This window comes from Nicotiana attenuata, chromosome 1 (assembly GCF_001879085.1).
Source record: "Nicotiana attenuata strain UT chromosome 1, NIATTr2, whole genome shotgun sequence".
In the NCBI taxonomy this organism is placed as follows: domain Eukaryota; kingdom Viridiplantae; phylum Streptophyta; class Magnoliopsida; order Solanales; family Solanaceae; genus Nicotiana; species Nicotiana attenuata.
Window position 1 is genome coordinate 27,253,709 of NC_031989.1, and position 23,515 is coordinate 27,277,223.

The 23,515-nt window shown below is 34.7% G+C and overlaps 3 protein-coding genes across 4 annotated transcripts; 2 read left to right on the forward strand and 1 right to left on the reverse strand.

Moving 5' to 3' along the window:
• Positions 354–6,339, forward strand: LOC109223235 (protein DETOXIFICATION 24-like). Its single transcript, XM_019387464.1, has 9 exons — positions 354–587; positions 2,908–3,157; positions 3,731–4,272; positions 4,495–4,581; positions 4,685–4,741; positions 4,843–5,081; positions 5,226–5,344; positions 5,777–5,863; positions 5,972–6,339. Exons 2-9 carry the CDS (start codon positions 2,912–2,914, stop codon positions 6,047–6,049), a joined length of 1,455 nt encoding a protein of 484 aa, XP_019243009.1. The 5' UTR covers positions 354–587; positions 2,908–2,911; the 3' UTR covers positions 6,050–6,339.
• Positions 7,075–13,273, reverse strand: LOC109223244 (ELMO domain-containing protein A). Its single transcript, XM_019387476.1, has 9 exons — positions 12,816–13,273; positions 12,323–12,425; positions 9,930–10,042; positions 9,551–9,619; positions 8,835–8,950; positions 8,696–8,750; positions 7,905–8,025; positions 7,421–7,563; positions 7,075–7,334 (listed from the first exon to the last, which is right to left on the reverse strand). Exons 1-9 carry the CDS (start codon positions 12,954–12,956, stop codon positions 7,233–7,235), a joined length of 963 nt encoding a protein of 320 aa, XP_019243021.1. The 5' UTR covers positions 12,957–13,273; the 3' UTR covers positions 7,075–7,232.
• LOC109223251 (KHG/KDPG aldolase-like) lies at positions 15,750–22,068 on the forward strand. Of its 2 annotated transcripts, XM_019387497.1 has the most exons (10): positions 15,750–15,894; positions 16,037–16,150; positions 16,944–16,998; positions 18,916–18,951; positions 19,033–19,077; positions 19,776–19,859; positions 20,075–20,140; positions 20,373–20,411; positions 20,840–20,939; positions 21,596–21,783. In XM_019387497.1, exons 1-10 carry the CDS (start codon positions 15,845–15,847, stop codon positions 21,757–21,759), a joined length of 753 nt encoding a protein of 250 aa, XP_019243042.1. In that variant the 5' UTR covers positions 15,750–15,844; the 3' UTR covers positions 21,760–21,783. The 2 variants fall into 2 exon arrangements, with proteins under 2 accessions (XP_019243042.1, XP_019243034.1); XM_019387489.1 differs by lacking the exon at positions 15,750–15,894 and having other exon boundaries at positions 15,902–16,150; positions 21,596–22,068.

The window sequence follows — 23,515 nt, forward strand, 5'->3', positions numbered from 1 at the left end:
AAAAGTTATGACACACTACAGAATTTTTTATCTTCAATATATACTTTTTAAGGGTAAAAAAATTTAAAATTGAGACGTTTTTAACTATATAAAGATAATCATTCTTGAAGAAAAAATAGTAATCATTCTTGTTAGATCACACTAAAAAAAGTAGAGCGACGTAGAAAATTAAACCGAAAAAAAGAGTGAATCAAAACAATAATAATATGCGACTGAGAGTAGGGTTTTTGCTTCTAATATCGAAAACCTATTTGAAAAGTTTTAAAATAAAATAAGAAAAACATTTGACTATTTTTAAATAAATTAAAATATAGGAAGAAAGGAGCTGTCTTCCTCGAGTCGTGTAGAAGCACTATAAAAATATACTGTGGTACACTTTCGTTGGTGAAAGTAAGCATCTCCGCAGCTACTTGCTCGGAGTCTGGTGGCTCCGCCGTTCTCCTCCTCCTATTTTCGACCTAGCTCCTCCGCTATTTGCCTCCAATACGGCGGCGACAGGATTCCGGCAAAAGTCAGAAACTTCAAGATACTCCATTAAAAGTGGAAGCACTTTAAGCAAAAGCACAGTGTCTACTGATCAGTCAAATGTAAGTGCTTTTTTTTTCTTCCATAAAGCAAAAATCTGCAGCTTCTTCTTTTCTGTTTCTTTTTCCCTTAGATAGTTTAATTCACTACTTTTTGTTTTGTTCTTCTTATTTGATCTTTTTTTTTTTTGGCAAACCATGAGATAAAAGTTTATTCTTAAAGAATGCCTAAATGGTAAAATTTTATATGTAATTTGTTTGATTATTAAGTTTAGGTACATAAACTTGGGGTTTAAGATATTTTTTATATATTGGATCCGTTATGAAAGTGATTCGTTTTATTTGATTATGAAGTTAAAAAATGAGTAGAGTTTTTTCAATGGAAAACTCATCAAAATATTGGTTTCGAATGGCTGATTTAATTTTCTCTTCTTTTCTTTTTAAAACTGCATAGAGCATTTTCTTTGTTTTGTTTCTGGCTTTGGTTTCATTTTAGGTTATTGACTTTTAATATTCTGGGTTTCTTTGGAAAAAAAAAATCATTGAGGTAGTAGACCAGAAGGATCTAATCTTGGAACTTGAGTTCATCAAAATTTAAACTTAGAAAGAAAATAGAAAACAATAAAACTAGATGAAGAAGGAGAAGTTATTTCTAGGTCACCGTGTTAGTTACTCCTATTTCTTACTCCTCCTCAAATATGTGTCATATTTTACATTTTAGTAGTACTATGTTAGAAGAAAAAAAATCATACATTTTTTAACACTAAGCTCTTTAAATTATTCTTAACGAAATGATTGTAGTCATATAAATGTATAAAAAAATTTATTAAATTTTTTGCGGAATTAAATTTCGTCACATAAATTGAAATTAAGGAAGTAATTTTCAGATGTACATTTGTTTAACTATTTGGGACTGTTGTCCACACGGTGATTGTACATTTGTACGTTTGAAGTTGTCTCTCTTGAGTCCCTCGATTAAAAGACATGATTCGTCCAATATTTAAAGATACGCAAAAGCAATTGCTTGTATATTTTTCTTGAAATAACAAATGGAAATACAAGAGGTAGTATTATGGGAAAATGAAACTGCGCAGCTATCCCTAAAATAATGATCGAAAAATATACATTACATATATATATATATATATATATATTATATATTTTTTAACTATGGAATATAAATAGCAACTAAACTCTAATACTAACAAATAGCACTAGAGAGTGGTCCAAGCATCAATAAAATTATGAAAAACACTTACTATAACATCAATGTAGCATTTATGGTACGTGTACAAATATATTTCTTACTATGATTTCAAGTTGCAAAAATAGCCAACTAACCCCAATAGTTTTAATTGAACAAAATGTAAAGATGGTAGAATCCAAAGGAGTCAATTAAATCATCATTATTGTAGTAGGTCATAGGTGCCCATTGGATCTTTTATGTCAGTGTGGCAGATCTAGCTACAGTCCTTGGCGTCACGTGACATCTGTGTGACTCACGTGGCATCCTCTACACCAAAAAAATACTTTTCTCTTTTCCACTCGTAAACTATCTTTTATTAATGGGGAGCATTGTGACTCTACATATTCATAAAGTAATCACTTCTTACATCTGTTCCGCAACTTTATGGCCTCTGACAAATTTAATGAACCTTCGGTTTTATTTTACATGAAGAAATTTCATTTAGCATGTGATTTAATAAATAAATAAAATTACGCATACTAATAATTATCGGAGAAACTTGTGATTTTTAAATTATAATATGTTTATTACTATAGGAGTGTGTCGTTAAGGATAAGCTAGAAATTAAAATTGAAGTGTTTAAAAAATATTCAAAAGATACAATAATTTTGTGAAATAGATTAAAAAAATGTCATATAAAATGTAGTACATTTTCTTAATGAGTTAAAAAGATGTAGATACCGTTACTTGTACAGTCTTGCTCTTTTATAATAATTGGAGTCTGAAAAGTATATACTCCGTAAAGGAGAACCCCTTTCACTCGTATATTTGAAAGGTAATCTATTTAACTTCTGAAACTTCACTTTATAACAAGTTATTATATTAACAGAAATATTGTTGGTATGGTATGGACTCCCATACGACTAAATATCAGCTTTTCTTCTTTTTTGTCTGGCCTAGTTATCTTTTACAGTAATTTTTTTTTTTTGGTTTGATCATGGTTTCTTTCATTATCTTTATCAGATACTACATTTCATTTTTAGCAATTGTTGTTGCTAATACTCTTTAAGTTTCGTAGTTTTATGTATTTTATTCTCAAACAATTAACACTACCATAATTTAAAGTGTATAAACCTTGCAGCTAGTTCTATTAACTTTATCAAGAATCTGAGCTTATTTTTTGACTTTTAACTTCAGAGCCATGGATAATGGTGTGGAAGCGAGGCTACTTGATTCACAAGTAGAAAAGGTCGACGACTTAAAAGGGAGAATCTACGACGAGTCTAAGAAGATATGGAGAGTTGCATTACCAGGAGTACTATCAAGAGTAGCTTCATTTGGAAGTATAGTTGTCACACAATCATTTATCGGACACATTAGTGAATTAGATCTTGCTGCTTATGCACTCGTACAAACTCTTACAGTGCGATTCGTCAATGGTATACTGGTATGATTTCTCCTACAACATATATATCATGTGCTTGTTCACGTTGGTTGGTACAAAATTATGCACTATGTTTTATACAACATAACAATGACATTCCTGTTTGTATACAAGATTGAATGGTGTTTGCAAAGAATTATATCATGTTTTAGATTCTCGATGCTCGTATGCAACAGATTTTACCGCCAGCGGCGGAGACATGAATTTTATTAAGGGGTGTCAAAATATAAAAAAGTAAACACAAAGAAAATAAGGAGAGCCGACATATATTATTTAGTATATTATTTTTTAACCCAGCTAAACAGTGTAATTTTCCGGCGAAGACCCCTTAGCATAAGGTGGTTCTGCCACTGTTTCCCGCTATTAATAAAATTGTTTACCTTATTCCGAAAAAGAAAAATTAATGCAGAGCGAGAGTAAGAGAAGTGTATGCGTAATGTAGGTCATGTAACATATATAAGGATTAATCGAAAGCCACCTGACAGTTGGAGTATCTTATGAGAACTTAGACATGTCATAGGCTAGTTGATATAGTTTGTTCTCACATTTGCTTGAATTTTGTGTTTATTGTGGTAGATTGGAATGTCAAGCGCGACAGAAACGCTTTGTGGGCAAGCTTATGGAGCAGGACAGTATCATATGATGGGAATCTACTTGCAAAGATCATGGATTGTTGATTTCATTACATTGACCGTCTTGCTTCCGTTTTTTATCTTTGCTACTGCAATCTTTAAGCTACTCGGTGAGAATGGATCAATTGCAGAAGCTTCTGGATACGTTTCCTACTGGTTCATTCCCTTTGTCTACAACTTTGTATTTAGCTTGACGATCCAGATGTTCCTTCAAGCACAACAGAAGAACATGATTATTGCCTGGCTATCTATAGCACAATTTGTTATCCACATTCCATTGTCTTGGCTACTCGTTATCAAGCTAAACTATGGAGTCCCTGGTGCCATGATCGCGTTGAGCATATCATCGTGGTTTGTAGTGGTCGGGGAGTTTGTGTACATCTTAGGAGGTTGGTGCCCTAACACATGGAAAGGATTCTCTTCAGCAGCATTGAAAGATATACTACCCGTCGTGAAGCTTTCAATATCCTCCGGTATCATGGTTTGGTAAATCCTTTTCTTTAACTTTTTCTTCTCGATTTTATCATTAGACATTCTTGATGTGCATGAGCAGTGCTGCACCAGTAATACGGAGTTTACAAGCTGTATCAAATTGTTGATGAGTTAGACCTCCGACCAAATTTAAACTTCACTAAACACATTTTATAATCTGAAATTAGCTTTTACCAGAGGGGTTAATCGGTTCTTGTTTTTTGGTTATTTTCACAGCTTGGAGCTATGGTACAATGCTGTTCTAGTCCTGCTCGCAGGATATATGAAGAATGCTGAAGTTGCGATATCTGCCTTCTCTATCTGGTGAGATTTTCTTTCTATCTCTTTTCCTTTTTACAATGGCTGATTTCATGTTGTTTGCTGCGCAAAGAACATATTGATTGATGACAATAATTTAATTTTGCAGCCTCAATATCAACGGATGGGAGTTTATGATAAGCCTTGGCTTTCTTGGAGCTGCTTGGTACGCGACTATTTCCCTATGAATCATCGATCTCTCTTTCCATCTAGTGCTTTAGCCACCTTCCATCTTGACTTTTTTCCTTCAATTGTTTCCTCGTACAGTGTCCGTGTAGCAAATGAACTCGGGAAAGGAGACGCTAAGGCTACAAAATTCTCCATTAAAGTCTTAGTGGGCACTTCACTTATAATTGGATTGTTCTTCTGGATTCTGTGCTTGATCTTTGGCAGCAAGCTTGGTTACTTATTCAGCAATGAGAAGGCGGTAGCTGACAGCGTCGCAGACCTTTCTACTTTACTCGCCTTTTCAATTTTGCTCAACAGCATTTATCCTGTACTCTCAGGTAAGCTTTTAATCCTCTGGAATAGCTAGAACTCAAAAGAAAAAATTGAGAAAGATGACAAATTTACCAAAACTGTTCAAAATGTTTGAAACATGTACTATGTGTTTCATAGTATTTCTTGACACTTGAAAATTTTGTAAATAGGTGTGGCAGTAGGAGCAGGTTTACAAAGCACAGTTGCAATCATAAATTTGTGTTGCTTCTATTTGATTGGAGTACCTATTGGAGCTTTGCTTGGATATGTGGCTCATCTTCAAGTGAAGGTAATTTTCACTTAAAATCAAGGATCTCTAGATTCGTTTAACGTTACATTTTTGAATTTGAAACTGTCTAAGGTTAAGTGTGAGATTTAGAGCGCCTTTAAAAAAAGGGCAGCCCGGTGCACTAAGCTATTGCTATGCGCAGGGTCCGGGGAAAGGCCGGACCACAAGGTTCTATTGTACGCAGCCTTACCTTGCATTTCTGCAAGAGACTGTTTCTACGGCTCGAACCCGTGACCTCCTGGTCGCATGGCAACAACTTTACCTGTTGCGCCAAGGCTCCCCTTCTTAGAGCGCCTTTAAGAACTCCTAATTTGCTTTAATAGACGAGATTATTTAGTATTGGAATGAAATGGACCTGAATAGTGTCAAATGGCTACCGATGATTCATATGTTTAATCTGAAATCTCTTTGATTTCTTCTTTTTGTTATCAGGGTATATGGATTGGAATGATATGTGGAGTAGTTACTCAATCAGCTGCATTATGCTACATGACATGGAAAACAGATTGGGATGGAGAGGTAAATTGAGATTAATCAAAATTTTAAATATATGCAACTTTTCTGCATATAATAACTTGCAAACATCAGACTAATTCTATTATGTATATTTTATAAATTTTGTTGCAGGTATCAAAGGCCAAACAACGACTCAATCGATGGTATTTGAAATCTCCTGAAGAGTCTAATCAAAATGATCAAGCTTGAGAATCTCAAGTAACTAAGCCGGATTCTTTAGATTTTTGCCTCTTGTTTTTCACGTTTTGCTTGTATTTCTCTTGCTAGTCTTCTTCTTCTTTTTTTGGTCGTATTTTTGGTTAAATAGCTTACAATTCCAGATTGAATTTTGCTGGTATTTTTTTATTATGAGCTCGAATTATCACCTTTGATGGATGATTTATTGATCCACCAAAATCTTTGTGGTGGAGTTGGTAAATTATAGTATGTTCCACTCAATAGTTTAATTCGATAGTCAAATCCAATTATCTCTTACTGAATTTTTTCTAGTCTTTTTTAAATTGTTCTCAACCGTGTGAAATTCCATTTTGTTTAATGTTAAATACTCCAACAAAAATGGCGTTCAGTTTAGTATTATGGGGGTATAAATTGAAGAGCATTTTAAATATATTAGTATGTTTCACATTGGTTGAGGGGATAGATTATTATAATTATGGGAGTAAAATTGAAGAGCATTTTAAATATATTAGTACGCCTCACATTGGTTGAGGGGATAGATTATTCTCTCCGTATATGATCTTCGGACAATCTCATTTCACGAGCTAACTTTAGAGTTGAGTAATCCCTAATCCATTTTCTTCACATCAAATCAGAGACAGACTCATCTCTCTTGTTTGGTTTATCTAATATTGGGGCCTCTTGTTATATCATGCTTTCAAATGTCCAAACCTGGTCTGCGGCGTATCCTTAGAACGTCTACATTGATTGAGAGTTATATTGCGCGGACTCTCCAAAATGCTATCGCACCCATGTCGGATCCTCCAAAAATACACTACTTTTGGAGGATTCGACACCGGTGCGGCAACATATTGAAGAGTCCGCTTAACATATTTTTGGAGGATCCGACACACACCCGGCGATATTTTCGGAATGTCCGAACAACATAGGTTGAGAGAATCAACTAATTTTCGAGTTAAGGCTAATGTCCATTTTCTTCTCAAGATCAAACAAAAACCAGAACATTTGTCTCAACTCTAAATTACGTACATCAGAACTTTCCAGCCCAACATAATGCACTTGGTTTTTAATTCCAAGGGAGAGAATCTTAAACATGATGTATAGCATATACAGTGGTTACAGAGGTGTAAAAATTAAATTTTAACAAAAAAAAAAAAACAAAAAAACCTAACATCTTGGAGTAAACTGAGGTACATTATCTTCTCAATAGATTATAGGCAGGCAAATCTTTTACAGTGGAGGTATCTTCAAGAGCAAGCTCGCGCTCTAGCTGCAGTCTTGTGGCCTTCAAAACATCCTAAGAAAAGGCAAGTAAAAGAAACATGTGTTGGTATGGCTACATACATGGAAACAAAATCCAATGGTAAGTAAACTGTTACCAACATTAAATTCCATATATGATGCACGCTTCACTAGCCACTGTGCGTCGAGCATTTCAAAGGCGATACAAAACAGGTTGTCAAACGCCATGTCATCCTCGCTGAGTAATTCTAGGAAGCGGATACCTGCCAGGGTGCTTGGTGTCCCTGCCACTCAAAAAGAAGTATTAAAAAGTTCAGAAAAGAGAGGACGACCTGATATGGATAAAATCTTATCTTACTCGTGCAAAAAGAACAAAGTGAATATAAAATAACAGAGATCTTACACAAGATCAACTAATTCTTCCTGTGTCATTAGAAAAGAATAACAATACTAGAGCATATGATCACGCAATAGATTTGCAAAATAACTAGTTCAGGACAATTTAATTACCACTAAATTTATTTCAAAGGATGAACTGGAAACTGTTGACTGTTTACATATTCACCACGTATTTCTCAGCCAAAAAAATGGAAGATGCCTAACTTCTAACTGAATATTTCCATACCTGATTGAAGATCCAACATTTGGACCAACATAAATGATATATTGATGCCAGCTACAGCAAATGGATACTCCCACTCAGATCTGTTCCCCTTTCTTTTGTGCAACAAGTTCTGGAAAGATTCCTGTAATAGAGCGGGCGGCAAGGGAGAAACTATTAATGAAAAACTTACATGCTCTAGAGGACAAAAGAATAACAGTCTCAACTCTCAACTGAACCCAGTTATGCTTTCCTAAACAGTTATATACATCAGGCTTCACAAAACACAAAAGCAAGTGCCCAAATATTAGGAGTCTGATGAGTTACTCTCCGGGAAACGAAATTCCCCAGAGAGAAAAAGGATAAGTTGAAGCTAAGAACTGCCAAAGAACATGGATTGCTCCATGACACAAAAAATAAGAATTATCCTCTTTCTTTAGTACTAATACCAAGATGAGATAAATGCTCTCAGCTCAGCCTTGAAACTAACTTTACGACTCTAGCCATACTCACTAAGAATTCTCAGTCTTCTTGCACCCAGGGTCCCAGGGGAGGACAATTTGGCAATTTTAATTTAGATTGTCCTACAAAAGTTTACTTCTGTTTCCCAACCTCTTCTCACATGGAGCTTTTTATATTTCTTTTTTTTCCAGTGGAAACTCTCGCATATCATATTTCCTCATTCTGCAGATTCCAAAGTTCAACATAAACATAACACATTATAGACATACATATAACTGACTGTCCAAAAGCACATGATTGAAAAGCCAATTCCAATCAGAACAAACACCAGGTAAATTAGCTGATGTACAAACCGGGTATGTCTTGGCAAAGAAGATAAGGTTCTCCAATGATATGAATCCTCCACCCCTGGACAATTGCGTTCATAATCTTAGTATAAACACCAGCAGCACAGCAAAATTGTGAGTGAATCAAACACAAACCCCTTTATACCTGAAATCTGTTGAAGGGTCAGATCCTTGCCAACCCATTTCTTTCCAAAGCTCAGATTTAAGAGATGGAAGTGGCCTATCAGGATATGATAACCTCCATAGTTGCCTAAGAGCATCCTGGCACCAAATTTGCAAGTAAGAAAAAATTAACCAGGCACAAAATATAGGTTCTGACGTACGATAGACTAGAGTATCTTGCTAAACATGTTTAAGAGATAAAACTAAGTACTTCCTTAATAAGAGAAATTACATGTAATCAATTAAAAGAAAAGCAGTTTGACGCTTTCCTTTATATTTTTCTCATCACCAATTTAAAATAAGGTAATATGTTTTGCTTGATCTCATACTATTTAGCTGTTCTTTCAGTCACAAATGAGATATGTGTGTGTGTTTGTAAATGAAAAGCTTTCCAGTAATTCAAAAATCGCAAGAAGGAAAAATCAGAGTAAGTCATGATATCTTCTCGTAACAAAGCAACCATCTAACGTGTGAACCTCCCAAAAGTTAGTACATAATCCGTAAATAATTTTGACTAGGAGCTTTCAGACTAAGAAACTTGAACCATCCAATGTCAGAACCACACGGCAGCAACGACTCAACTCAATGTCTCGTTCCTACATTGTTGCAACCTCTTCTACAGCTTATGAAGAGAAAAAGGTAAACATTTGAAAAGGTGTTCAGAAAGAAAGAAAGCAAAGATGGTAAAAGTTTCCATACTTGATGATCCAAGAAAGAGCCATCAAAAGGGATTGCTAGCCTTTGCTTGAGATGTTTCAACCTTGCTTCCTACAATCAAACGTTAAAGAACTTAAGGCAATGAATGACTGAAATCATGGATCAATAAACAGAGAAACAAAATATGGATGATAGGCAGGTAGCTGGATGAGCTTAACGGATATGGTTAAGCTTAGGCAACAGTTGCATCAGATGTGTTCCTTAATTACTCTGAAATCCTTCTCTATGCTGATAAATTTCAAAATTATGCAGTATATGTTTAGTAGTAATGTACACTTAGCAAAGAAAGTTAATATCATATATCTGCAAACAACGGGTGGGCAAAGTCATAGATTTTGCTCTTTAAATCCTCATGTAATACCTGTAAAGGGCTAAGTAAAGGAGGTAAAAGGTTTGCTGTTGATCCAGCTTGAGTTGCTGAGGCAAAAGGAAAAATTCGGCCAAGAAGTGACCCAGACACAGAGACAATATTTGCTGCAAGATCAACGGAGAATGAATCAGAAATGTTGAAGCCATAAAAATTGAAAAAAAATTGTCGATGATTTTAATTTTCTAATCCAAAATGTATAAACAAATAGTTGCTGATACAACAAGACAGATATATGCTCAAAGAGTAAGGCAAACTTTGCAAGAAAAACAAGTAATACACTCTAGAAAGTAATGACATGTATCCAGAGTAGTTAATGTACTTGATTATGATATTGCAATGAATGGGCCGGATAAATAGGCTACTGTTGCTGCACTGTAGCAGGATATTCATGCTTAAGATTCCATATTCTTAGGATTTAATTAGTCAATGACGTTTCCTAATTACTTCTGATTTTTAGTTAATTTAATTTCATTTAGTATATCCAAAAAAGGGTAATTGGTTAAGTTTGACTCTTGCAAGGACAAGAATCTCAAGTCCAATGTTGACTAAGATATTAGTCTTACTTTTTTTTTAAAACATTTTCTAGGTTGTTGAGCATTTGTCTACTTTGTAGAGGTGTAAGGCTAGTCTGATAGGGTTTTGTCTTAGACTGCTAGTGGTTAATGTTGTGTTCACACTATTCTCCCATTTTTCATTGTGCCTGGCCTTATTTACTGGTTATTGTTATTGCTTTTCATATATTCTCTGGTTCTTATGTCGCTGTCATTATTTCTATTGTTTTCTGTTGATAGTACTGATATATTGTCTATCTATTCGTCTTCTTGGGCCGAGGATCTACCGGAAACAGCCTCTCTACTCCCTCGGGGTAGGGGTAAGGTCTGCGTACACGCTATCCTCCCCAGATCCCACTTGTGGGATTTTACTGGGTTGTTGTTGTTGTAACATTTTCTAGGTTGTAATTAGATGTTATATTTCAGCTTCCTTGAATTATATTCCATCAGAAGTATTTCCTTTCCTCTGGACAAATACCATGTTCAGTAAGGGGAATTTAGCATGCAGAGAAAGAAAGAAGATGCTAAAACTTAGAGAAACACTTTCCATCCTTGCTTTCTTCCACCTAAAGAAAACTAAATATTCCCCATAGCCTCAAAAAAATTTCTCTTTCCCTATGGACCCTGAATCTTTTTTTACCGTAGGATTGGTAACAAGATACCAAACTTAACGAAAGGGTCTAATTCTCCACCTATTCTTACTGCTTGTTGCACCATTCCGCTTCTTTATTGTTTCTTCTCCCACTCTAAACTCTCATTCAGCTTGATGCTTCTTCTTCTACTCATTCAGCTTTTGTAGTCAATCCATGTGTGTGGAGGGGTGGGGGAGAAATAGACATATTATAATGTTGTGACTGCCCTATCTTTTAAGTAGTTTTAGGCAATCATCTCAACAACATATATAGTCAATGAAAGGTCAAATACATTTTAAAGGACAAGATTATCAAGAAAAGGCTTTATCAAAACTACTGCTACAACAACTACGACTACTATGCCTCGATCTCATGCTAGTCAGGGACCCTTCGTCTCTAAGTGGAGCCCAACTTGCACCAGGTCCTTGCACAGAAGATGGAAGAAAGTAAACATAATTGCAGCTCTGATCCTTCAACGTGTATTTGAAACTCTCTACCTTGAAATGGATTTTCTGGTTTCAAAGGTGGATTGGTTGTCGTTATAATTAAAATATCAACCCTTTCATTTCTCTGTGGTATACTATTCATGTTAAGGTCTTGCTCAGAGACTAAGCACTACCCACATTTTTTTTTTTGATAATGGTGGTGTCTACCCACAGTATTACTATGATGCCTTAGGTAGCAAGCAGTGCACAGTATGGTACGTAGTCAATAAGGCTCCCATATAGGAATACCAAACACCTGAATATACTAAGGTGGAACTCAAAAAAATTTCACTTTCTGAGAAAAGAAAATGGCAGAATAGACAAATTTTAGGCTTGCATTTTGCAAACACAAGCTGAAAGTCTTTACGCTGGATACAGTAAGGGTATGTTTCACCAGAGAGACCTGACAAGTGATGACTACTAACTCCTAAAGTCTCCAAATGCACTTACGAATCCAAAGCAAAAAAATAGGTAGCAAGTAGAAGTGAAGAATTTTTCCATCTGGAAAATGGTCCATTTTATCTCCAGAACAAAGGATTAACAAAATCCTTATTGGAGAGAAATGGTTAACTAAAATTCAGCAGGAGGATAACACTACCCGTGTAGTCAATAGTCATTCTCTAGGGATAATTCAACTACATATGCGGGCAAGTAACTGCATTGCGTAAAATACATAAAGAGCATAACATCAAAATCACAAACAAATGAAATCACACCTAACCATTGTGCCCATTGAGAAATCAGATGAGAAAATAGCAGTGTCCAGTGCAGGCGTTCCTGCCTTCGCCCTTCATCCAACACATCTTCAAGTGTACATACCTATAATACAAAGAAATCCCATTTCACAATCTAAGCCAAATCTTCTCTACCAAAGCACAAAATCCCAAAAAGGGAATCTTTTAGCAACATAACTCAAAAGATTATCAACAAAAAGCCTATAAAAGGTAAAATTAATTGAACCCACAAAAATGATCACAAAATAGGGCAATAATACTCCAAAAGAAGGAGAAACTTTCAGCAACATAATTCAAAGAAGAGTATCATAGAAAAACCCCATCAAAAACAAAATTAGTTGCAACCCACAAAACTTATCATAAAATAAAGCAGAAACATTCCAAAAAGGCAAAACTTTAACAAGATAATTCTAAAGATTATCAACAAATAGCCTATAAAACACAAATAATTTTACAAAATAAACCCAGAAATTACCTGATCACTGTCATCATATTTATTATACCCAAGTAAAGGCTCATTTAAACCATCATCAGAGCCCAAAGAATCAAAATGCTCATTCTTTTTGCCACCAACATCCCCATGATGTAGCCTTCTCCTCAAAGTTGTTGATGTCATAAGTCTATATATATTCTTTGAACTCAAAACCCACTTTGATTTCTCTAACCGAAACCCAAAACTTTGAGAAAAATTCCCAAAAAAATTTATGTAGGGGAAAATTTCAAAACCACAAAAATTTTAAGAAAAACCTCTCCTTTGAGAATTTGTGTTCTTTTCTGTAGTATTTATTATTAATTTGCTGCTTATTTTTCTTTTTTTGTCGGTGTTTAAATTGTTTCTTTCTTGGGAATTAAGGGACGGGAGATAGGTGGTGAATGCACGCCAATGAGAAAGCTTTAACGAGCTGAATAGGTAGGTTTGATTAATTAATTGCCGATTCCGAGTCTTTGAGATCTGGTTATCAGGCTTGGGTTACTGGTCAAGTTCAAGTAGTATTTTTCTTTTCTTGAGTCAACTTTAATACTTAAGGGGGTGAAAATAGCACGGCCTAGCCGGTTTGTGTTGGATTATTTGACTGAAATACGAAAAATCCCAATATAATATGCGGAAGCTTGTGTGTATAAACTTTCAGTATATTATATTAGAACTCGAGTACAGAAAGTTTTAGTGTAATATACTAAATTATGAAACTCGTGCATATAAACTTCCCGCATATTATGTTGGAACTCTAGCACATTATGTTGGAAGTTCATATGTAAGAAATTCAAACTCCTACATATTATACTTGAATATTTTTGGTCTTTTAAGAAGTATTTTTGTTCAAATTTTATCTTTACAGGAAAAAGTGGCTAAATTTCAATTACTTTTAATGTGACTATTTTCAATTGCCAGTTGTAATTCTGACTATCTTTTATTATTTTTTCTAATCAGTTTTGAAAAAATTGGTTGTCGTAATCACTTTTTGGGCCAGCTATTAAAGATTAGAATATTTAAAACATGATAGGAAAATATTGAATGGAAATAACACGAGGCAGCCACTTTTAAGTATGTTATTTAAATTTTATTAATAATTAATAATATATTTAAAGATTAGCAATTCGTTCAAACTTTATACACAATATCTTGAAGATTGAACCTCGGGATACAACATCTTGAAGATTAAACCTCAAGGTTCAAACTTAAGAACATTGTGTTCTAAAGTTCGAAAATCGTGTCCAGAAATTCAAATATTATGTCCTAAATTTTAAATTAGCAGTTCAAAAATTCAGGACACTAAGGGTATGTTTGGTATGTAGGAAAATATTTTCCATAGAAAAATATTTTCCTGAAAAGTGAGTGGTTTTATCACTTATTTTCCCTTGTTTGATTGGTGAGTGAAAAAACTTATTCTGGAAAATATTTTCTAATGTTTGGTTAGAGAGTATAAAATATTATTAGAAAAATAATTTTTAATGCACTCTCCTCAACCCACCTTCCCCAAATCCCCATGTTTCTTGTACTCTTCCCTCTGCACACTATTTTTCTTCAAGAATTTAATTATTCTTTTCAAAATTCACACAAACCCAAAGGAATTAATGTGCTACTTTACTTTTTCATACAAGAACAACATTGAAATTTAAGCTCGATAACTAAAAATAATACTTTATTTTTGTTGAAAAAGAAATTATCCTTTCTACAACATGAAAAGAAATTACTTATTTTGTTGAATGAAAGAAAATACTTTTTCTACAACATAAAAACGAAATACTCATTTCGTTAAAATGAAAAAAAATACTTAGTTTGTTGAAATGAAATAAAATACTTTTACTACATAATGAAAAGAATATACTTATTTTGTTGAAATAAAAAAATTACTCTATCTACAACATAAAAAAAATACTCTTAATAATAGTTCTACTTAGAGTGGGTGGTGGGCGAGGTTGGGGGGGGGGGATGGGGGGATGGGGTGGGGTAGGAGGTAGGAGTAGGGCAGGGGTGGGGCGGAGAAGGTTGAAAAAGACTTTTGAAAAATGTTTCCCTTCTTTTGATAGGGAAAATATTTTTCTCTAATCGGATGAAAATGAGTTCATGAAGAAAATGTTTTCCAAAACATTTAAGCCAACCAAACATGAGTTTGGAAAATATTTCCTACTAAACACACTCTAAGTGCTGAATTTCAAATTAGCAACTTAAAAATTTAGAACACTAAGTCCTGAATTTCAAATTAACAGCTCAAAAGTTCACGATACTTAGTGCTAAATTGGCTAATTTTCAGATACATTAATCATGGATATATTTAAATAATATGCTTAAAACTGACTACTGATTATCTCATTCAAATTCTGATATATTCTAATAGCTGACCCAAAAAGCAGCTATGTAAGCTAATTTTTTCTTGTTTTAACAAGTGCACAACTAGCCGTATTTTTGGATTCTACTTATAAAATAGTCGAAGTTTATAAAATACTAACCATTAGAAATTAATCTTCGATTTGTGAGATCGAAGTTGAGAATCTTCTGCCTAAAGTTTTCAAATATAGATCCAAAATTAGGGGATTTGGCAAACTTAAATGAAGTTGATATATTGTGTGTATAACTTGAACAAGTTATTTTTAAATTGTAGTGCTCCACAAATATTTAAATGTTCATATAACCTTGAACAATTTTTTTTTTTCTTTGGAAAAGAAAACCTCCAACTTCTTAGTTACTCAAAGCAAACCAATTTTAGAGTGCAAATCACAAATAAAGAATCCCCATTTAAACTGTACTGCAAGTTAAACAAATATTGTACAGTCCGGATCGTTTGGTTACCAAGATAAGGATATTAATTTCAGTAAAAAATTTGATATTATACATATTTTATGTTTAAAAATAATATTATTTATTCCATATAAGAAGTGGGATAGATAGATAATGTCATGAGATATCCGTTAATCCCAAAATTGAACCAAAGGATAACCCCTTAACACCTCCTTTGCTCTCTCTTATTAACCATTTAAAAAAGCATCTATTAATTTTGCAAAGTAATGTCAACTTCTTTCAAATATAATTTACCCAAAAATGGCACGAATCGTATGTAAAAAGTCTATCCTTTTGCTTATAATTTCATTAACTTTCTTTACAGATAATTTCCATTGCAGGATGGCCATTGCAACCTTTACTTTGCCTCTTACATATTTCCCTCAACGTCACAAATTACCATTTTTTTGTTGTTGCAGCAGCAGCAGCAGCTCACTTAAGCAGTCAAATTCTGTGCCTTCAAATTGTATAGCCAACAAAGCGTTGCAGGAAATCCAAAATTCTGGTGTTATTGCTTGCCTTCGAACCCAAAAGTAACTCATTTTTATCATTCTTGCTTTTCTTTTAGTTTTACTTCCTTTTTTGTTGCATTTCAGTTTCGATAAACTCAACAGTCAAATGTGAAATCTGAACCGAGTATAGTTTAAGTTTAGTCTTTAGTAACTCTATATTAACCCCACTGCCTCTGGCCAGCAAATTATTGGGTAGAATTACCATTGAGTTGTTATGTTTATCTGCAGTATTTCTGTTATTTCAGCTACAGATTTGCTCGCCTAATGGTAGGCTCATTATGCATCAACTGTACATCACGGAACTCTCTTCTCTCTCTGGAATTCCTTATTACTTTTGTAATATGGTATTTTCTCTTTAAATTTAGGGTTAACAAGTGTTCCGAATATTTTAAGTTATGAAGCCAAGTAATGCTGTTTTAGGGAAGAGAGCCATAACATATTGTTGTTTGGTAATCGAACTTTCTGGTATAGAGTCTAATAATTCGGACACGAGCAAAGTTTATCTTGAATGACTAGTGGTCAATGAAGTGGGAGGAGAATCATGAGATATCCGGTTCAAATCCCAGGAAAGTCAAAAGACACTAGTATTTTTCTCCCCATCTGCCTAAGCCTTGGTGGATAGAGTTATCCGACACTTGTGATGGTGGGAGGTAGCAAGTATTCGATGAAATAGTAGAGGTGTGCCCAAGCTGGCCTCGATGTATATTTTCTAGTAGATTGTGTAACTTCACATTATCCAATCCATTTTTTGTTCCATTTCGAAAGTTTTAAAAGACATGCAAATGTGAAGTTGCAGTTTTTCCATATTGTTTAGTGCAGACCTGGCGACTCGAGCTGCACGTGCCGCACTGGATGGTGGAATATCAGTTGTAAGTTTATCTGGTAAACTTATCCTCCATCCCAAGTTCAGTGTCCAAGTTTAACTAGATATAGGTTTAGAGATGAGAGTTGAAAATCTCTAGGAGATAGTACTCTGGTACTTACCAAAAGAAAAAGGCGGACACTTGATTCTGTACTAAACGGCTATTGTACTGTTGGCAACTACTACTAATGTATACCATGATTTGTTCGGTATATTTAAAGTTTTGTCTACAAGATCAAATTCTCATTAATAAAGTATTACAATGGTTTATTGGTTCTTCCAGTTGTTTTGATATATGAATAGGTTTTGCATTATGATAAAAAGTTCGTTATGATAACTTGGTAATATTCTCTGTATTCTTCATCAAACAAAATTAAAAATATTCTCTATATTTGAAATAGCCCTGACTTGGAAAAATGAATGTCAACTGCAAGTGTTTTTCTATACTTAATTCCCAATTCTGGATTTATAACTTAATATTGTGAAAATAGGTAAGCCATTTCAGGTTTTTTTAACAAATACACTTAGCAAAACCTGAAACTCAGGTAACAGCATGTTCCTCCTTATGCCATGATACCTTGCTATTGCGCTCTAATTCAACAGCAACAACAACAACATACCCAGTCTTATCTCACACCGTGGGGTCTGGGGAGTGTAGTGTGTACGCAGACCTTACCCCTACCTTGTGAGGATAGAGAGACTGTTTCCAATAGACCCTCGGCTCAAGAAAGCATAAGCACCACATTAAAGAAAACATGGACAAGAATGGACAATACCAAAAAGCCATATAAAAGCAGAATAAAAACAACAAGACATTAAGGTGATCAACAATGAAAGAAAACAACGTTTAGTCATAAAAGCCTACTACCAACAGAAAGCGAGACTGCGTGCCAATACTACTGTTATGAACACTCTAGACTACCTACTCTACTACCCTAATCCTCGACCTCCGTACCTTCCTATCAAGGGTCATGTGCTCGGTCTGCTGAAGCTGCGCCATGTCTTGCCTAATCGCCTCTCCCCACCTCTTCTTTGGCCTACCTCCTCTCCGTAGGCCTTCCAATGGCAACCTCTCACACCTCCTCACCGGGGTGTCTGTGCTTCTCCTCCTCACATGACCAAACCACCTAAGGCGCGCTTCCCGCATCTTGTCCTCAATAGGGGCCACACCCACCTTGTCGCGAATAACCTCATTTCTGATCCTATCTAACCTGATGTGCCCGCACTTCCATCTCAACATCCTCACCTCTGCTACCTTTATCTTCTGTACATGCGCGATCTTGACTGGCCAACACTCAGCCCCATACAACATTGTTGGTCTGACCACCAGTCTGTAGAACTTACCCTTAAGTTTCGGTGGCACCTTCTTATCACACAGAACACCGGAAGCGATTCTCTATTTCATCCATCCCGCCCTAATACGATGTGTGACATCCTCATCAATCTCCCCATCCCCCTGAATAATAGACCCAAGGTACTTAAAACTCTCTCTCCTAGGGATGACCTGCGAGTCCAGCCTCACCTCCCCTTCCCCTCCTTGAGTCTCGCTACTGAACTTACACTCCAAGTAGTCTGTCTTGATCCTGCTCAACTTGAAACCTTTAGATTCCAGGGTCTGCCTCCATATCTCTAATTGCGCGTTCACACCGTCTCGCGTCTCGTCAATCAATACGATATCATCTGCAAATAGCATGCACTACGGCACCTCCCCTTGGATGTGGCGCGTCGTACGTCCATCACCAGAGCAAACAAAAAAGGGCTGAGTGCCGACCCCTGATGCAACCCCTATTGCGCACTACTTCTTTTCCTCAAATGCGAATGTGATTACTCTTTCTCAGTCGCTAGGATATTTCCACCTTTTGAATGAAAATTTCTTTTAGGGTATCCAGAGGTGTTCTGATAGTTATTATCTTCTAAATTGCAGCTGGAAATTGTGGTGTCCACTCCAGATGCTTTCGAGGTACTCTGAGACATGCTGCTTTTCTCATGCTGGAAAGCAGGAAACATTTGGCTAACTTGTGTGCTTCTTTCCTTTATGCAGGTGTTAAGAAACCTAGTACATGATTATCCCACAAAAACTTTCGGAGTAAGTAGTCAATAGCTTCTTTTATTTATTCCCACTATTTTTGGTTCAAGGAAAGGCAAGGGAAGGGAAAGTTGAATAGGAACTTGTTGCTTAAGCACTCTTTGGAGGAACTTCCCTTTGGGTGTATTCTTTAGCTGTAAAGAAGTAGAAGACATTCATTTCCCTCCTTTTTTATTACAATTTCTTTCTTCTTTTTTCCTTTGTGGTGGGGTGGGGAGGGGTTGAAATGCACCCCCTGACTTGACTTCACCTTCTCTTTTACTTCCTGAAGGAGGGAAATAAGTCGTACTCTTCCTTAGCTTTACCTCTACCATTTCCTCCCTTTCTCACCCATCAAAATGTGGCGTAAATTCAGTCTCTAGATCCTCAATGATTCTACTTCTTGGTAGGTTTTTAGTTCTGTTTTTGTACTGTGAAAGTTTTTTAAGTTTACCTTTGTTTAAGTGCAAACTCTAGTTTCTTTAGTAGATCCCCTTTATTTGTGATTTGCAAGAAATGCTTTTAGAGGCATGATAATTTTCTGTGGATAAGCAGATCTGCCAACGGTAAGGGCATGCTTGTAGCACTTGAGATCTTTATCTAACAAAGGATGCATCCTAATACGATAATGTCAACTTTGTGTATTGTGGACTGTATGTAAAACATAATAAGGACAGGCTACCAATTGTAATCGTAAACACACTTCTCTATGTGTGCAGGTTGGGACAGTGTTACAGGCAAAAGATGCCAAAGATTCTATAAATGCTGGAGCTAAGTTTCTTATGAGTCCTGCAACAGTTATGGTATGTGCTGGTGTTTCAACCTTTTAGATCTTTTGCCTAATCCAAATGTCTATTTAAGTGTTTGTCTTATATAAAGGTCAGTTCCTGTTACCCGCTTATGTCTTTAATCGACATGTATATATAGTCATGAATGCCTAAAAGGTAGTTGTGATTTTGACCTTGGGGACTGCTTTTCCCTGGATACTTACATGTTTTTTGGTTATTCTTTATCTCAGGATATTCTAGTTGGCGTCTCAGAGAGTGATGCTCTGTATATACCTGGGGTAATGACCCCCATGGAGGTACCGGAAAATCTTGGTCTTCATTTCATCTTGTCATCTTAGAACAGGATTTTACCTCCAAGGACTTGGGAAACGGCAGAGGCCCAACTGAGTGCTGAGTTTTTAGTGTCCATCTGTATCCCACAACAGCGACAGGCTTATTTCTTGAATATCTACAAGATTTCTTCCTGTAATAATATCTTCAGATTATAACGGCATCAGAGAATAATGCAATTATTTTATGATCCTGCAGATATTATCTGCTTTCAATGCAGGTGCCAAGATTGTCAAGGTGAGTCATGACTTTTTTATGTCTGTTCCTTGCTCTATGGTATACCAGTATAGCTTGCAGGATTCTTGTGTTCCTAGCCTATGAAAGGATGTGATGGATAATGCTTATTGTTTAAACTCCTTTTGCCATGTAATTAGTATTTCTAGGAATTTGTTATATAAAGTCAACTACAGGAACTTGACATTCAGTCCAGGTATATGCTGTTGGAATTGTGTAAAAGATTCATCTTAACTTATATTTCATTCAACCAATTGTACAAGTATTCCCCAGAAGATAGGATTTGTCAAATGGCAAAGTACATGTGATGTATGTCAGGATGTTTATTCCTTCGATTGAAATGAATATATTTGTCTATATGGATAGAAGCTTGATAAACAATTGAGTATGTACTAATCCTTTTTACAACTTCCATTTTTTGCCTTACGTAGGTTTATCCTGTCTCTGCCTTAGGTGGTATTGGGTACATTTCAGCTCTGAAAAGGCCTTTTTCTCATATCCCTCTGGTTGCATCACAAGGCGTAACAATAGGTTTGTTATCTGAATAGAGATTTATTGGTTATAAGCCCTTGTTTTAAATATTACTCTTTTCATTTAAATAAATCGTCGGTCAATTTTCAAAAATTGTCATCTTAGGGACATTTGAAAAGTTGACCAGCGCTTTTCATTTAGAAGTAGAACTGAACGATCTGCTTCACCTGTTGGTACTCATGAAATTCGAAATGTTGTTTTTGCTAAAATTTGATTTTCTAAAATTCTTATGGAGAATATGTTGATAGTGAAAGGAATAATGCAATATGGCTGGTGCCTTTGGCTCATCTTCCACCATCTCTCCATCAGAAAAAGGAAAACTTAAATGAGTTTCAGGAGTTACTGACAGCAAAAAGCATGCTGAAGAAGAGTGTTTAAATCATCATACTAATAAAATTTTACTATGTTTCGAACAGATTTAGAGTGTGAAAACAAACTGTCTGGATTGGTTATATTAGTTGACCATCCGTATTTTTCATTTATGGCAGCAGTATCTGATGTATACTTACGGAGAATCCCTTGTTCTCTAATCTGTCATATCTCGTATCCCATGCTCTCTAATCTGTCATATCTCTCTTGCATCTCTTCTCCATAGCAGATTTACTATTTACTCGTACCTTTTTTGAGAAATGAAGGATGGCTGTGCTTTGGTACAGATTTGATTGGGCAATACATTGGTCAGGGAGCATCAGCAGTTGTTCTATCAGATGCCATATTTGACAAAGGGGCGATGAGTCAATGGAATTTTGATAAGATATATCAACTTGCCAGCCATGCAGCTTTGCAGGGTAAACAAGCTGTTGAAAGGTCAGAACATTAACTGCTGATGCATCTTTTCGATTTGTTAAATCCTCATGGAACTGAAGGTATTTTCAAGAAACCAGAAATGAGATTAAGACATCCTGCTCGAAATTTGGTAAGCAAGTATGTGTTTTTCACTTTTAGTGCCTAGATAGATTTGCTATGCAATGGGTTTTTGGCCCAGTTATGATACCTTAGTCCCTAACCCTGTCTGTCTTCCTCGAACAAACACCACAAAAAGAAAAATTAAAACTTGCTCGTTTTCACCATTTTCCTGAATATGTATATTCATGATTCTTGGAGAAAAATGTCTTGAATGTTGTGGAAATCCAGATGTGAAATAATCACTGATTTTTTTACTCTAGTTCTATATTCAAATTTGTCACTATGTGCGGAGAATTGGATAGAGAAAAGAATGAAATGGAAAATTGTAGTGAAGGAAAATGATTTAACATAAATACCTTGAAGGTTAGCAAAGGCGCTAAGACATAAACCCGGGCTGAAGTTTTTGCTTCAACAATGCCCGATAATAGTTACTAACAAGTAACAATATTATGAATATGTTGATCTAATTTCTCTGTCTTAACTCGAAATAAGTTAAAGTCCCCAAAGTAGCCTCATTGATGTAAAACATCTCCATGGAAGCTTGTGTGCAATAGAAGTTTGGGAGATTAATCTCTGAAGGAGGGCAATTTTCCTACGGAAATCAACTAAGTTTTACTACTAACTACATTAATAAGATGTTAGTTGGGTCTCTCGCACAGGTAATCACGGAAACCACAAATGCAGCAATCATTTTATCGCTTGGAGCAATTCTTGTCTCTCTCATAAGCTTCTGTGTATCTATATCTATATTATATTAAAAGGAGGGTAGTGAAGTATGAGGTTAAGCCAAATGACATATTGAAAAAATGACACTTGGTACTTTTAAAACATAATCTAAATAGATTTAGGCAAATTTAATTTAAAGATTAAGACAAATTAGATTTGATCAAATTTAGTTATAGAGAAAATAAATTTAGATTGACTCATAATTTTATACTAAATAGGTTTTGAAAGCTTTCCAAAAATTATTCCTATTTAATATTGTTTACTATCAGCGTGATCAATTTATTTTATTTCATAATTTTATATTTTTGAAAATATTATGTAGAGAAATAAAATGATAGTAAAAATGACACTATAATAATTAGATATAATGTATTCAAATGATTAAGAAAATATCTTTTTATGATTAATATATGAGTTGAGTGCAATAGCTTTTAGTTAGAAAGCATGACATAATTTTTTAAAATATTAAGTAATATAATGATAAGAAAGTTCATAATATGGATAAGGCCACTTAACTCAAGTCCAACAGGTAAGATAAAAAATATTAAATATTAAATATGAATTAATAACGAAAATAGTTAGAGATAATATGAAAATATTTATTAATAATTAGTTTAGAAAATAAAATAAAGTAAATATAAAATACTTAAATATATGACTAATAATTTTAGATAATTTAAATTTTTTGAGAAATATTTTAAAAAATGAATATTTATTTCAACATTTAAAAAATTACATATTTATCAATATTACATTAAAGAATAGTAGTGGATAATGATATTAAATAAAGTGACAAGTTAATAAAAAGTCTCATAAAATCTAATAATACTATATATTAGATACCATAATAGAAAAAATTAAATTAAATAGTTAAATATAAAGTAAATGTCTAATGCACGTAATTTTACTAACGGAAATTAAAATTAGTTATTTCTTAATAGTAA

What these genes read in the sequence shown, in the direction of transcription:
- LOC109223235 (XM_019387464.1), top strand. Translation starts at nt 2,912, where the DNA reads ATGGATAATGGTGTGGAAGCGAGGCTACTTGATTCACAAGTAGAAAAG. An exon ending in TGGCTCATCTTCAAGTGAAG is followed by an intron (nt 5,345 to 5,776) that starts GTAATTTTCACT and finishes TTTTGTTATCAG; the next exon opens with GGTATATGGATTGGAATGAT. An exon ending in AAACAGATTGGGATGGAGAG is followed by an intron (nt 5,864 to 5,971) that starts GTAAATTGAGAT and finishes ATTTTGTTGCAG; the next exon opens with GTATCAAAGGCCAAACAACG.
- LOC109223244 (XM_019387476.1), bottom strand. Translation starts at nt 12,956, where the DNA reads ATGACATCAACAACTTTGAGGAGAAGGCTACATCATGGGGATGTTGGT. An exon ending in TCAATGGGCACAATGGTTAG is followed by an intron (nt 10,043 to 12,322) that starts GTGTGATTTCAT and finishes TTGATCTTGCAG; the next exon opens with CAAATATTGTCTCTGTGTCT. An exon ending in CATCATATATGGAATTTAAT is followed by an intron (nt 7,335 to 7,420) that starts GTTGGTAACAGT and finishes GCCTTTTCTTAG; the next exon opens with GATGTTTTGAAGGCCACAAG.
- LOC109223251 (XM_019387489.1), top strand. Translation starts at nt 15,960, where the DNA reads ATGGCCATTGCAACCTTTACTTTGCCTCTTACATATTTCCCTCAACGT. An exon ending in GCTTGCCTTCGAACCCAAAA is followed by an intron (nt 16,151 to 16,943) that starts GTAACTCATTTT and finishes CATATTGTTTAG; the next exon opens with TGCAGACCTGGCGACTCGAG. An exon ending in ATCACAAGGCGTAACAATAG is followed by an intron (nt 20,940 to 21,595) that starts GTTTGTTATCTG and finishes GCTTTGGTACAG; the next exon opens with ATTTGATTGGGCAATACATT.